This window comes from Delphinapterus leucas, chromosome 15 (assembly GCF_059928025.1).
Source record: "Delphinapterus leucas isolate spDelLeu-1000000601 "Yukka" chromosome 15, BTC_Dleu_Yukka2, whole genome shotgun sequence".
In the NCBI taxonomy this organism is placed as follows: domain Eukaryota; kingdom Metazoa; phylum Chordata; class Mammalia; order Artiodactyla; family Monodontidae; genus Delphinapterus; species Delphinapterus leucas.
This window is the reverse complement of record NC_143143.1, coordinates 51108424-51123712: the sequence shown is the minus strand read 5'-3', so window position 1 is coordinate 51123712 and position 15289 is coordinate 51108424. Positions and strand designations below refer to the sequence as shown.

The following is a 15289-nucleotide window of genomic DNA, read 5'->3' as shown; positions in this document are numbered from 1 at the left end:
ATGCAATATTTGGAACATACTTGTAGTAAAAATTTATTTGTTGTTTATCTGAAATTCAGATCTAACAGAGTCCTATATTTTTGTTTGCTAAATCTGACAACAGTAAATTCATCTCACAGTGTGTAATTGTCTCTGGTTTTCCGAATAAATGCTCTGTGTTTGAATGAACTTTCTTTTAAAGTTCTTAACCAGATTGAAGCTATTTCTCCCGAGAAACATTAAAACAGTTGTTACTGTTGTTTTCCAGCTGGATGAAATTGGCATTTATGACCAACACAAATGGGAAAATTCCAGTTAGGAGGTAAGTCAGTTATTCTTGTCTGCTCTGCACAGCCTGGGTCAGCCCTTGTGATACCAGCCCACAGAGAGAGCCCCCCACACGGACTTGTTAATTTCTTTAACTAAAGATATTTCTGGAAGCTTAGTTTGAATCACATCATCAAGTGCTATCTTCAGTTTGTAAAAATCACTTATGGACGTAAAGTTGCATTTTTCCTCGGAACGGGTAGGGTTAACTCTGATAAATTAAAGAACATCTGAAAATGTAGCAGTATTTTTTAATCTTCAGCTAAGTGGGTTTTCAGGATTCAGGTATCTTTCACCTACTTGCCCTGAACAACCTTTAACTAAAATTAAAGAAGTTTATATTGTGCACCTACAGAGGAAGTGTATGGACGTGTCTTAGGAAGTGTGATGCCTCTAGACAGTGCATCTCATTCTGGGCTTTGCTGGTCCTGTCGCTTCCCTCCTTACCCTTCCCAAGGTAACAGAGACAAGGGAGAAAATGGAAGGAAAGCCTGGGTAGAGTCAAGAATGAAGAGAAGATGAACCAGAAACGGCCTTCACACCTGTGCTTCAGTACTTAAGCTGATGTGTTTCACCCTCTGAGGATTTCTCACTCTCCCCTTTTTTCTGCCTCTCCACTCCTTCTGGCGTTAGGGTCATGGTCTGTGGGTCCAGTTGGAAGCTCTTGTGACAATAGTGTTGGGAATTCTTTACTCAGCTCCCCAAGTATTTTTTTTTGTTGGTGTTTGTGTAAGCATTTCATGAAAATTCCAGAAGCTGAACTGGGCCCCAGAGCATCTGCTGCCCACATGAAGCCAGGGGTATATTGGGATTCAGGAACCTGAATTAAACATGAGTTCCCCAGATACCGACCCACTCTTATAGAATTCTCCCGACTTGCATTCAAGTTGACCTCTTCCTGGACACTTTAGTAAAGAAGCCAACGACAAATAACAGACAAAACCCAGAACTACTGGGTGGAGTCATGTCTTAGAACCGCTCTATCTTTCAGAGATGAGGTGGACAGGTCACCAGCTGCACAGCATTTGAGGGAATGCACTGGAGCCGAGACCCACAGATTACACTCAGCCATTTCTGCCTCTCCTTTCCCTCTGTCTCTGCCTAGACTTGAAGCTTCAATTCTGCATCCCTCTGAGAGTATCTCCATACTCCCTGAATGTCATTCTTTTCACATTTGTCAGAACTATCCTAGAGGTCATCATCTTCCTTAACTCCATGTATTGTAACATTCATGGACTGAGGTATCCATGTGACACAACTGATGTATCAATGGGCAAATGAAAAGCATACACATCATAAAGAAGACCATGGCAGTATTCTTTTTATTTAACCTTTTATTGAGGGCTTCCAGGGTTATCGACCTCATGCATCTGTTGTGGTCTTTACAAATCTACATGTAGGATTCTCTGCTTTTTATTTAATAACTTATTAGCAAGTCAATTTTGCATTTACTTTAGAAGTTTAAAAAAAGCCCCACTAGCACCCTTGACTGATGGTTGTTGGCAAAGGCACTTTACACTGATCCTTATTTTATTTAAAACCCTTTGCTCTGTTGAGAATAGCAGGACAATTATTTTAATGTATCTCAGCATCCTACAGCTATTACCAAATATATAGTGCATTTTAATTTAAAAATCAGTATTGAAGTAATAAGTCCAAACTTAGCACAGATAGCAGTGTGAAGACCAAAAATGTAGGTTGGATCAGTTTTTACATAAATTGCTCTCCTGATTTTTCTCCCAAGATAAGTTTCAGGAAATGGACAAAATAGAAACACATAGATTGTAATCAAAGCACTCCTAATGAGCAGTTCTGGTGTCATCTGTACACATCCTATGAATCAAACCATTGTTACACAAGCTTGGAAGCCTTTGCTGATTCCAAAGATCTTTGTGCAGCATGTTCACATACAAAATTATTACCCCGTTTTTTGTAGAAATAGCCTAGATATTTTGTCTTCTTCTTTAGCTTTCTCTGACATGAACTTTTTGGTGCCTGACAGCATTAACAGGTGTTTGACACAAGACATCTGTGATCCGGGGGCAGTTTGTCAGAGTTGATGGAAAATTGATACCAAGCCAGCAAAAAGCGGATAATTCTTTATGTGGATGGACTGCCAAGGGCGAGATGGAAATTGTTCTGAATGTTTTAATGGATATGAAGAGTAAACACTTTAAAATGTCATTTCATCACTATCATTCTGGAGTTTTTAAAATGGAAACTATTAGTGTATTGTGTGTGTAATATTAGAGGGGATCTGGCTTCAGGGTCATTAGATCAGCTTGAGAGTGGCCCCTCCTTGTGAGCTGTAACCAAAATTTAATGTCCAGGAAGCTGCAGGAAGGATAAGGGAGGAAAGTCTTTACCTCCCTCTTCTCTTTTCTTTCCTTGTACATCATGTTATGCAGTCTGCCTTTCTCCCAAACTTACAAACTCACACTTAGTTTGCCTATCCACTCAGACCAAAGCTTTGAAGGTCACTCTTTTGATCACTTTTTTCTTTTTCTTTTTCTTTTTTTTTTTTTTGCCATTTCCCATTCCTTGTAACACGGAGTTGGAACCAACAGCTATGAGTAGAAGGAGTCCCAAGGGAGAAGATGTATTAAGAGGGCTAAGACCTCAGGGGTGGTCATAGCAGCCCAACTCCCTCATAATCCATCCACATCCTGAAGGCCCAGCCTGCCTACGATGAGGGTCTGGTTCTGCAGGGGGCTTCATTTCATGAACACTCCTTGACTGTTTCAGAAGATGGTATTAAAACCATTGGATAGATTGTAGACCCTTTGAGGGCAGAGTGAGACTCCCTGAGTTTCTAGGGTCATTGCTGTCTTGGTTGCCTGTAAGGTCTGCTGGAACAGGGAATTTAATCAGATGGACTGGGTACCGCTTAAGGGTATTTGCTTTTCTAGCATTTCCTTTCAGGTAGGTAGTGTGTTTTGCTTCAAGAGAAACTCTGAGCACCTGTAGCTACGAAGCACTAAGCTGTACTCTTTGGGGCTGTGTATAAAGGGTTGAATAAATTGCAATCCCTTATACACACTCTACATGCCCATGAAACGCCTTCGATGGTGTCTGAAATGCCCCCAGCCTGTGATAAGTGTGTTTATTTCTCTCAGGACCCTGGTTAAATGCTGGGCCTCCAGTGCAACTGGAAACTCAGAGAATTCACCTTTGCACCACAACCCACTCGCCCCTAAGCCGAATCCATTTTGAGGCCCAAGAATGACTCTGAAAGCTGCCTGGAGAGAAGGCAATAAAGGAGCCCCATCCCCCCTCCTCCCCACCTCCAGGGAAATGGTCTCTTCCACTTCCTTGCTCCTATTTTCTCTTAGAATGAGGGGAGCAAATCTGTGTTGAGGTTGCCCAGCCCGAGCCCCCTCGTGAAAAGATGGGCCTGAGAACGAGCTCTTCTGACCATCATACCGCCTCTTGCCTTTATTTGTTTATTTATTTTGGCCCCTCGGCAGGTGGGATCTTAGTGCCCTGACCAGGGATCAAAGCCATGCCCCCTGCAGTGGAAGCATGGAGTCCTAACGATTGGACTGCCAGGGAAGTCCCACCTCTTGCCTTTATTATCTTCTGTCATGTCTCTGGGCTCTGATTTTGCCCTCACTGATATATTCCCATGTGGATTTCCCTCCTTCCTGCCCCTGGGCACCCTATTTTCTCCTTCTCTCAGTTCCTCTATCTCCCACAAATGCTTGGACAGACCACTCCCAAAAGATGTCCTTGTTCTGCTTCCTATTTCTTGGCATTTCTCCAAGCCCCAGCCAAGATTCTACTCCTATGAACTCTCCCTTTCCTCCCCACTCCACCCCCTCCCCAACACCAGGTTGTTTCACCAGAAAGGCTCAGGCCCTACACCTGCTACATTCATGACCACGTTCATCAGTTTTCATCTCCTTTATGAGGCCTGTTGAAACCTAACAGAAGCTCGAGTTAGCTGAGATTCCCCTGAGATTGCTAGGCAGAGAGTTTCCTCCTGGTTACAGGTGCCAGACATCCCAAATCCTGCTGGAACCTGCAGCTCTCACATTAACACATACATACTCTATTTCAAAAAAAGACACACTGAATAGCCACTTTCCCCTATTATAAAGAGCAGATAAAGTGCTTCTCAACTCAGTCCAATGTATGAAAATTCCATGAACTCTAGAGAAGTGGGAAAATGTGGGCATAGCACCCTTGACCCTAGAAACTGGTTTACTTAATGTCATACGTATATGCTGTACCATGTCTGCAGATTTGTTAAAGAGAATTCATAGGCCTCCCTATATTTGAATACAACTGTCTCAAACATTCTTAAAACTGTACTTCTTGAAGTATTCTTAGACCACGTATGAAACAATAAAGCTTTGAATAAACACATAGCAATTCGCTTACCTACAGCTAGTTCTTCCCAATCTCTTCTGGGAAGTTGTACTCTGCAGTTGAAGTGGTGCTTTCTCCCACTCATCAAGATTAAACGGCGGTCACTGCTTACATTGGGAACTTGCCTTCCACTTAACGCGAACGGTGGAGTGCACGACAAGGTTGGGCATGGGAGGTGCTGTTACAGATCCTCCTGTACTCACAGGGAAGGCGGTCCAAAGCCAAGCTTCACAGATGAAAGTAAGCTCTGTCTTCCAGTGGAGGCTGGACTTCTGATTTAGACTTTAAGTTATTATGGTGATAAATCACCTGTGCCTCCATTCGGGGAGTGAATGAAGGCTCTTCGGGTGGCCAAGACATGGCTCAGAGTCAAGTATGGATTCCAGGGTCCAAGTCCTCTCCTCAATAGTGTTTGTTCTGAGTGTCACCAATTCATTTGTCAGGAGTCTCTCTCTACTTTTATCATCATCAGGAAATATGCTCCTTAAGGTTTTATCCATCTTACTAGCCTTGATGAACACAGTACTGATTCAAAGGCACCACCATTATTCAAAAATACTGTGTCTCAGGGGAATGCCAAGATTCTGCTGAAACATTGAATAATTGTTCCCCTGCCTCCCCTCTCCCTGACACCTGTCACTTTCATAATAAAGTCCCCAATCCTTGAGGCAGCTGACATGTCAGAGTAGCTAAAGGGTGCTTAGCTCAAAATATATATATATATATATATATATATATATATATGTCTGATAATGCATGTCAGCTGTAGTATGAAACCAGGTAATGGCGATCACAGGCACATGCTGTGTGCTAAGGGACCTCCTTCCTTTCCCCAAGTCAAGATATTGTCACCATGAGGTTCTATTCTAGACATGCTGTTCCATCTGCCACATTCCTTTTTCCTAAGAAAGCAGTTTGATAGGATCGGAATTTATTATTGTGATTGTCCAATGGTCTGTATCCCTGGTGCATCTTACATTCACAAGTAGAGAGAGACCACCTGTCTTAGAATCAAGTCACCACACTGGCACAGCCAGCTCTGGTAACCAGAGAGACATTGCAGGAGCTAGTTTGGGAAGTGAAAAATACCTAAAAATGAAAAGTAATTTTATTTTCCTTTTGCTTCTCCCCTATCCCACCATCCCTAGTTTTAATGGGATCTTTGCATCAGAGAAAACAGAATTAATAGTAACCTTATTTCTTTTTCTTTTCTGCCCTAGTATTACCAGAACCTTTGCATCGGGGAAGACAGAAAAGGTGATCTTTCAAGCACTCAAGGAGCTAGGTCTTCCCAGTGGAAAGGTATTCATTAATCTAATAATGTTTCTAAAACCACTTTGTGTATTTATGTTCTCATGTAATAAACAAGACTGTATTAAACTGCTTCAGTTAGATTCAGAATTAGATTCAGTCACACATAGTACAGTCAATTTTTCCTTTATTCTCTTTCCTTCTACCCTTCCTTCCTTTTGTTTTCTGGGCATTTTAACCTAAACGTTTTAGTATTCAAATAGTGTACTTCCAAATGTTGTTGTCAACTTTATTAAGAAAAGGAAATGACAGCCAGGCTGCTCTTTCACACAGCTTATGGAAAACTTATTTTACAGAAATCCATCAACATTGCCTGGACCATGTATAATGTCAGCATGAAAAATGGCTCATAAATTCAGTTCTTCAGGATGGCTGTGCGATATTTTATGAAGCACCTCTCCCCAGACATACCATTTGTGTTTGTGGCCCTTTGGATTTAAAATAATTGCAATTAACGTGTTAACTGCAAGAAAGATTTAAGCCTGTTGCTGCCTTAACAAATCCGATTTGAAATATGAAGTTCTGTATGAAGAGTAAACTCTTATAGCATCCCCTTCATGTGGTCTTGTGAAAATTCACAAAATAAGCATAAGAAAACATTGGGCTTGATGTCATCATCCTTTAGGCAGGCACTTGCTTTTCTCCTTCAAGGAGAGAAGGAAAAAATGTTTCTTTGTATTTGTTCTATGGAGTGTCTCCCAGAGCAAGCCCAGCTGTGGCCAGTGTTTGAACATGCAAACCATGGATGAATGGTAACTAGAAATGCTCATTTTCATGTGCCACGTTCTAGAGGCCTGGCCAATGGCTGGACCTCCTGGCCTCTATCAGCAAGAATCAGAGATGAAGGCCCTGGAATTCCAAGTGTCATCTCTTTGCTTCATGAACCTGTAGATTCTGTAGATCCTCCAAGGAGAGAAAAATGTGCCCTGATTTATGACACGCTTCTATTCTTTCCAGAATGATGAAATTGAACCTGCAGCATTTACTTATGAAAAGTTCTATGAACTGACACAAAAGATTTGTCCTCGGACAGATATAGAGGATCTTTTTAAAAAAATGTAAGTTCCATTTATGAGAAAGTGTCACATCAATGTTATCTTTGTATTTTTAGATTTCAAAAACATTTTTGTCCTAATATTTTCAAATAGTATGTTGATAGTATCTAGGAATATCTAGTCAGGGTTACATTTTCACCCCTTAGTTTATTTGGTGTAAAAGTTTGCTCTGATTTTTTGAGAAACTTTTACGTAAGTTATTTGTAGCACCTGGAACTTCCCCCCTCCCCTCCCTGCATTGGCTTTACTAACTACCTACAATGTTAACTTGCTCCTTTAGGTATTAACCCGTTACGTGAACTAACAAGATTCGATTTGGAATGTTATTATGTTGTTGAAAAGTCCATTCATTCCAATTATTTCAAATGGATGACTTACATGTTGTTTTTATAATAATGCCTGTGGATAATGCAAAAGAGGGATTGCAGACATTTTCTGTAAGCTAGTGGGAATGATTTCTTTCCTTTGTTGTTGTTGTTGGGTTATTTTTTTCCCCCCTTACAAACAGTCTCTGGCCATTTTAAGAGTTCACCACTACTTCAGGGTTAGAAAATAAGTGTAGAATTATCATCAACAAATGTCAACATGTAAATCGTACCTCCTGTAGCATCATATACCAAAACTTACTTTTTCTAATAAATTTCTTTTCAGCAATGGAGACAAAACTGATTATTTAACGGTAGACCAATTAGTGAGCTTTCTAAATGAAGTAAGCTTTTTCATACATTAACTCCATCAGTCTGTGTGCAGTGGCTTGCCCTCCTCCAGCATCCTCATTGCATGCCTGCATCCTACACCTTCATTCGCTTTGCTTCTGACCTGCTGATCTTTCCATGATGGCTTTACCAGGTGCAAAAATCAACTGCTGCCTTCGTGTGTCCATGCACTTCCTCATTGGCTTTGCACACTGCTTTTTTGCTGGTTTCTTGCTGTGACGTGTAGCTCCGGTTCTGTGTGTGCGTGTGAATTTGATAATATATTCATTTAATTAAATGTGTCTATGTTTTTGCAAGGTGATATTTAAGGTACTTATTTTTTTCTATTTACTTATAAGAAATAGAAAGAGAATGGATTGAGTTTACCACACTGTAGTTGGATTCTCCATTGCTAACTTTTCCTCATACCTTTGCATGGACTAGAAAAGCTTTATTTTTGTCTTTTAATGGATTGCATGTAAGAAAAATATGTAGGTTCGAATAGAATATTTGGACAACAAGCACAACATGGAGTTCCTGGGTGAAAATATAGTGCATATTAGGCCAATGAGATGGCAGGTTAAATTTTTCCTTTTTATTTTTATAACAAGCTCAGAGCTAATTTTAGAACATGATTCACTTAACAACCAAAACTGATTGACAAAATTTGCTTAAGCCCAAGAGAAAGATATTTCAGAACACGTAAAGGTTGCAGTTTTTATTACAACTAAAATTAACTTCTTTTTTCCTCTGCACGTTCAAAAAAGTGTTTTCTCTTCAGTGAAACCCATTGAAGCTCTTGTTAATCCAAAAAGGGAAACTCACTTTTTGTCTAACAAACACATTAATACTAAGAAGACTTTAAGTGAGGAATGGACAGTATATTTTTGTTTCAAAACGATTGATGTTAGCCATTATACCTTATAAAAAGAAAATGTTAGGAAAGACAGTATCATGCCAGATATGAGGTATTGCCTCAAGAAAAAACCACAGGTAGGCTGTGATTTGCCAGTTTGCAGACACAGATCACATCTTTGCCAAAGGGCTTCTCTTTTCTTTCCCTGTCAGGGCTCAGTAGCTCCCAATCTGTAGGGTTGCACTTGAGAAGCTATGGTAAACAGAGCCTAGAAGCACCGATGCAGGAGATAAAAGTTCCCCCATATAGCAGTGCAGATGCCTCCACTTTTAAATAATCCTTTCAGTACATTGCAATATTTATTTTACTTGAAAACATTTCAAGTTTTTCACTCCACTAGTTTTTGGTCATGCGAATACTACGTTCATAATCTTTACCCAGATATTATCCACATTCTTACGCCACCGTTGCTTAGAAGTTAAGTTGCCTTGCTTTGCCTCCTTAACCCTTTCCCCATCTTCTGCTTCTTTTAAAAAATGTATTGTGTTATCTCCCTCAGCTTCTTCATGTACTTTGGGTCATTGGTCACCTTACGTTTTGGTGAGACGAGCAAAAATCTTGCTTTCTACTAAAGAGGGAAGACGCTTTAGTGGAGAGAAGATGTACCACCTCATCAGTTCGCCTAGAAAAAGGCCTCTTGGGTGCTCTGGGATGAAGCTGGTACCCAGCCATCTATTAAACATGACAGAGACTTAATATGCATTCTGCTGTTCAAATGAGGAAACAGTTCTGAAGTCCTCAGAATAGGTGCTGCATTCATGGGTGCTTATCTCACGCCTTTCCTTTTATGGGTGGTTTCTGTAGACCTACCCGATAACTACTCTTGTTCTTATGAGTCTTGGACAAAAAATTTAATTTTTAAAAGGTATGATCACCCACACTTTCTGGCTCTGACATCCAAATTCTTTCTCAAAATACTTACTCTTTGGTAAGCTTTTATCTATCACTATTACACTGGCCAATAGTGTTCATTTACTTATGTTTCCTTCTGTTTGGCTTCTCATTAACAGTAAGGTGGCACCTTTAATTTGGGGGGGTGGGACTCATGGAATCAGTGTGATTCTAGATTTCTTTAGGTCACAGAAACTACAAGACAGTCCAGGAAAGTATACAGCCTTTATTTTTAATCAAAGTGTCTGCCCTGAATCTCTTCCTTTTCTGTCCTAGTGAACTCAGCTGGAAGAACTAGACAGAAATCTGAATGTCTCCTTGAAGAAGGCTGTCAAACTTAGAGAACGTTCTGCCACCGCCTTGCACCCTCCCTTTTGAGTCCTACCATTGTCCCTCTCATTGCTCCAAAGTCGAAAGCACCCCTTGGGCAGAGCACCGTCAAAACCCATAATGAAAGGAGACAGAGTTCACTCAGGAAGGGAGCAGGCATTGGAACGTAAGGGTCTCTGACTTGAAAAGCTTAGACCTAAACATTTTCAAAATGCCTTAGCCACATAGTCTCAACAAGCTGGAATTCAACATTGTATTAGAAGACCTGGATCATACAATTAGACAAGAAAAACTAAATGAATCCCAGGAACACAAGAGGACAAGGCCCTATTCACTATTTGCAGATGTTGACTATGTAACCCGAATATCAAAAGCTATCAACTGAAAAACCCTTTGAACAGATAGAGAGTTCAACAAGGTAACCAAATAAGTGGTCAACAAAGAAAAATCAACACACACACATATACTAGCATTCATCAGTTAGAATAGGTAACAGGAAAAAAATGCCATTTATATTAGCAAAAGCCAGGCTACCACCCACCACCTTCCAGCTTGTAAATCCCTTTATTCCTTATATGCAGTTTTCTGTTCAGGGTACTAATGTGTATCTCCAGGAATTTGGAAGGTGAGGAGAGACTATCATTTACTGCCTTGGTCGCCGTGTAGGGGTTTGTACCACCTGCTCTCTACCCATGCCATCACCACTTACTAGCTTTTCACTAGTGGCTTTAGATCTGCTCCTCATTTGCTTCTCCGTATGTCCATGTTCATTGCTCCCCAGAGTGTGATCTGGGGACCAGCAGCATCGGCATCACCAGGGAGCTTGTTAGAAATGCAGAATCTCAGGTCCCACCCAGACCTGCTGAGCTGGAATCTGCATTTAACGTTATCTCCAGGTGATTTGTCTGCACATTAGAGTTTGTGAAGTGCTGGATTCCTCCTTGGAATGCTTAGTGTGAATGGAAAGAATGTGAGAGCAGCATAAACCTATTATTCTCCATAATGAATTTAGTCATGGAAATCCTCCACTCGGATCTAAAATTTTGCCACAGCTATGTCTCTTGGTCCCATCCAGTGGGTTGAGGGAAACTTTCTTTGCCTATATTATGGAAATAGCAAACTGGAGTCCAGGAGAGCTGGTGGGGGCCGTCAGTATGAGCTGGCACATGGTTGGATACTGCCACCAACTCAGTTCTCTATGTATCAGGGCTAATTAAAGCTTCTTGGCTTCAGTTAGTTTCACCTCTCTTTCCCTGTTCCTAATGAGGAGCTAAATTGATTTTAGTTTTGCCTTCATTCTCCATATGACTTCTTACAAAGACGACAGCAACTGAGGGCCAGCAGAATTGAGAGATGCATGAAGAGCTGGAGAAAGAGATCAAATTAAGAAAGAGAGGCAGAGATTTTAGATAATCACAACAATCAAGAATTAGCTTTATTTTCTTGTTGCTGGTAATCTTTCCGCCTGCCTCACATATGTCATAGGATCACATTAGAGCTAAACCTGATTTGTTATTTTATTTTGCAGTTGAAAGAATGTAATAAAGGGCTCAAGATTGCTTTCCATTTACAATATCTTTATTCTTTTTTTTAGGATTTTTTTTTTTTATTTTATATATTTATTTATTTATTTATTATTTTTGGCTGTGTTGGGTCTTCATTTCTGTGCGAGGGCTTTCTCTAGTTGCGGCAAGCGGGGGCGACTCTTCATCGCGGTGCGCGGGCCTCTCACTATCGTGGCCTCTCCTGTTGTGGAGCACAGGCTCCAGACACGCAGGCTCAGTATTTGTGGCTCACGGGCCTAGTTGCTCCGCAGCATGTGGGATCTTCCCAGACCAGGGCTCGAACCCGTGTCCCCTGCATTAGCAGGCAGATTCTCAACCACTGCGCCACCAGGGAAGCCCTCCATTTACAATATCTTTATTCTGTAATGCATGAGCAAAGAGAGAGATGGAAGTATTTGGTGCTATAAACCTTACCAATTATTCCCTTATCTTTTTATATCTCTTTTGAATATTATTTATGTCAACATCTCTCTCCCAGTGCTGCTTGGATTGAAGCCAGTTGAAGTCTTTTCTCAATAAAAGTAAGGACATAATAAAGGAGGTGTGTTCATTATCTTCTTGTTCACTTGGGCACAGTTCTGTGAACTATTTTCGGAAGCTGTTCAGTATCGTATTTTACAAAGCCCTGGACATCACGGGGTGGATGCCCTCGGTACATTGCTACCCCAAATTCCAACTGAAAACCCATGGTCTCTCCCTCAGAGCTGTGAAGCATTTGCCCCACTGTCCTTATGTCCATGTGGAAATCCTCTGCAACCTTATTACTCTGAGATTATGTGGAAATGATCTTTCTCCTCTTTGCTTTCTCATATAAAATTATATTTTTGTGACTCAATACAACTTTTACCATTTTTTCCTTGTCTTTGGGTTATCCAGATTACACTGTGCTTCCTTTTTGAAACGTGAACATTTTCAGGAAAGTAAAAGGTTAAGGTATCTGGTGGAGCAGATGTAAAGACAAGTGAAATTTCATTTTGTCTTCTCTTAATGCTTATTTGCTGCAAATGTAGAATAGGGGATTATGATACATCCATTTTATGTACTCAGTTTTCCTGGCTACTGCTTCTGATAGGGGGATGTTCTCTAGTGAATATCATGCCCTCTGATAAATTTTGATGGGGGTTAATTGGGAGGACACCTCAAACATTTAGCATTCTTCTATCCTTTGCAGAACTTAGGTACTTTTTTTTTACGGATATGCAAGTATATTGAAATGCAAACCTTTACACATTAGAGTAGTGCTTCTTAAATTTGAGCACATCAGAATCACCTGAGAAGCTTGTAAAAATACAGATTCATGGGCTCTACCCCAGAGAGTCAGGTTTGGTAAATTTGGAGTGGGGCCCAAGAATGTGCATTTCTAACAAGCTCCCAGGTGAGGGTGATGCCACTGCTGCCATCCACAGGCCACACTACAGGGGGCACCAGGTTAGAACCCACATACCTCTGTACATAAAAAGCACCTAAGAATACCTGGATTCCCTCTCTTCCTTTCCCAACTTTGCCTCTTTCTTCTTTAGCTGAGTCTCTTCTTTCTCTCACTTTTAAATTCATATGGATTTGCCCCATGATCTCCATGAGTCCAGAACACTTACCAAAAGCACACCTTTAAATTAAAAGACTTAATTATAATAAGGAAGAAAACCTTATTAGTATAGTGGCCAACCATGAACATAACTGCAGTGGGGTCTCAAAAGGCCCTTTTCCTGCCACATCCATCTTCTTCCATGGTATTATTTACAGAGACTGAAAAAGAAAGTGCCTAGAAAATGTACTGTTTGTTTGTTTGTTTTGAAAACAATGCTTTCTCACCAGAGAGCTCTGCTTGTCATTCCCTTGGGTAGGGGCTCTGGAGTTGCATGACAGCATCCATTCCCTAAACAAGATGTCTTGTAGCATGCCTTCACCTGCTTGGCATTCCGTGGTCCACTGCACCATCTCTCTGCATACCCCAGGACTTTTCTTTGTGGTCTCAAGGCCTGTTGCTCATATAACAGTTTCTGCTCTAGCACACGCATGGATGTGAGCTTTTGTGAGCCGTAATTTCTTAGATTCCAACAGAAGCATGCTTCATTGGGATAAATTGACAAAGAGATATTGATTCCTTAGGAGTTAACACTCTTAACTCGGTGGGAGGTGGGAGCATCAGAGCAGGCTAGGCCACAAGTGCTTTAGGAAATTACATCAAGTGTTCTGTTGGCCAAAGGCATTCATTCTATGTGCCCCACTCTTCAAATGATCATTTCAAAACAAATGGGGAAGGGAGATCCATATGAACTTTTAACAATTGTTTCTTCAATACTTTTCCAATAGTGCTTTTCAAAGTCTGTGCATATATTTGGGTAAAGAGTTGTTGCCGGTGTCCTACGTACTGACCAAGTTTTGCTCACATCTGCTTATATGCCATTATTCCATTGAAGTTTCCTTTATTTATTTATCTGATGGATGACCAGGGATGCAGTGTTTGGTCCTCTAATCTACCACAAACAATAAGGAAGTTTAATAGACCCACTACCTCTAGGTACAGAAAGATAGTCAGATAGACACACACACACGATTGTAGCTGAGTCAGTTAGTAAGCTGGACTTTTTTCATCACTGCTGTAAAGTTAGGATGACAGAACTGCAGAAATAGCTTTGCTCCTGGTGCCTCATATAACATAGCACCAGGAGCCTATAGGTGCTGATTTGAAAAGAATGACATCACCAACCTCCAAATTATTTACGTACTTTCTGCCCAGAGAATTTCCTCGGGGCAAACCAAGTTAGATTTCATAGTGAAATAGAATTGCTGAACTACTGATATTTAAACACAAATTTTCATATTGTTTAGAGCTTGTAAATATCCTTGTGCTGATTAATTTTCAACTATTACAATGGATTCATTTTGATAAATATTGATTCAAGAGAATGAAGTTTACAGTTCCCAAGAAATCTTTTATTCATGTAGAAAGACATAATGAAAATAAAATGATATTTGCCTGTCTAACTTTAGGGTTTTGGAGGGGTTTTTTGTTATTGTTGTTTTTGGTTTGGCATTTAAATGGGTATGTTATATATTTGGGGTTTTTTTGAATTTTTGCTTTTGTTTATCCTTTTTTTTTTTTTTAAAGATTTTTGATCTCACTTTTTATAAGCACTTATGCCAAATGTCTTGCCTGTGGTATGCCAATGCCATACCGTTTTCTCTGTCCGTCAACTTTTGAAGAAAGAAAGTATCTTCTGTTTTCTCCGTCATCAGTTCAGTGAGGGGAACCAATAAAATACTACTACCAAATTTGGACGTTTCTGAAGTCTATTTTAGGAAGAAAGGCAGGAAAATAGTGAAATCTTCTCTTTGTAACTGTAAACATGATATTCTAGATATATCTTATGTTAGAAATTACATACTTTAGTGATGTGTACTGGCCCAAGGGTGAATGTCAGCCTAAATGGAGTTGTTTTCTCATCATAGCATCAACGAGATCCTCGATTGAATGAAATTTTATTCCCATTTTATGATACTAAAAGGGCAATGCAGATCATTGAGATGTATGAGCCTGATGAAGACGTGAAGAAAAAAGGTAAGAAAAGTGTAAACAGAGAGAATTTTTCTTTGTTTAAAAAAATCAAGGACATATGCAACTTTTAAAGTCCTTGAATTTTTAGTTAAAGGTATCTTTAAATGCTTTGGGGCTCTCTAGAGGCAAGGATTGATAACTGATTTTTTTTTTCCTTGCTCTAAGTATAAATTTTACCTTACACCAAAATTTGTTCGTGCTGCCTGAAGTGTAATGATAAATTTATTATTAAACTGTAGTGATATTTTCCCCATGTACTTTCTTATCTTTAGTATTGCATAGTGCTTAAA

General features: G+C 40.1%; 1 protein-coding gene across 1 annotated transcript in view; it reads left to right on the top strand.

Moving 5' to 3' along the window:
- Positions 1–15289, top strand: part of PLCB4 (phospholipase C beta 4) — a 158661-nt gene that overhangs the window by 53366 nt on the left and 90006 nt on the right. Inside the window, exons 6-10 of the mRNA XM_022556478.2 lie at positions 248–301; positions 5898–5979; positions 6946–7046; positions 7695–7752; positions 14894–15002. Coding sequence (XP_022412186.1) covers positions 248–301; positions 5898–5979; positions 6946–7046; positions 7695–7752; positions 14894–15002 — 404 coding nt within the window. The remainder of the gene's footprint in view (positions 1–247; positions 302–5897; positions 5980–6945; positions 7047–7694; positions 7753–14893; positions 15003–15289) is intronic.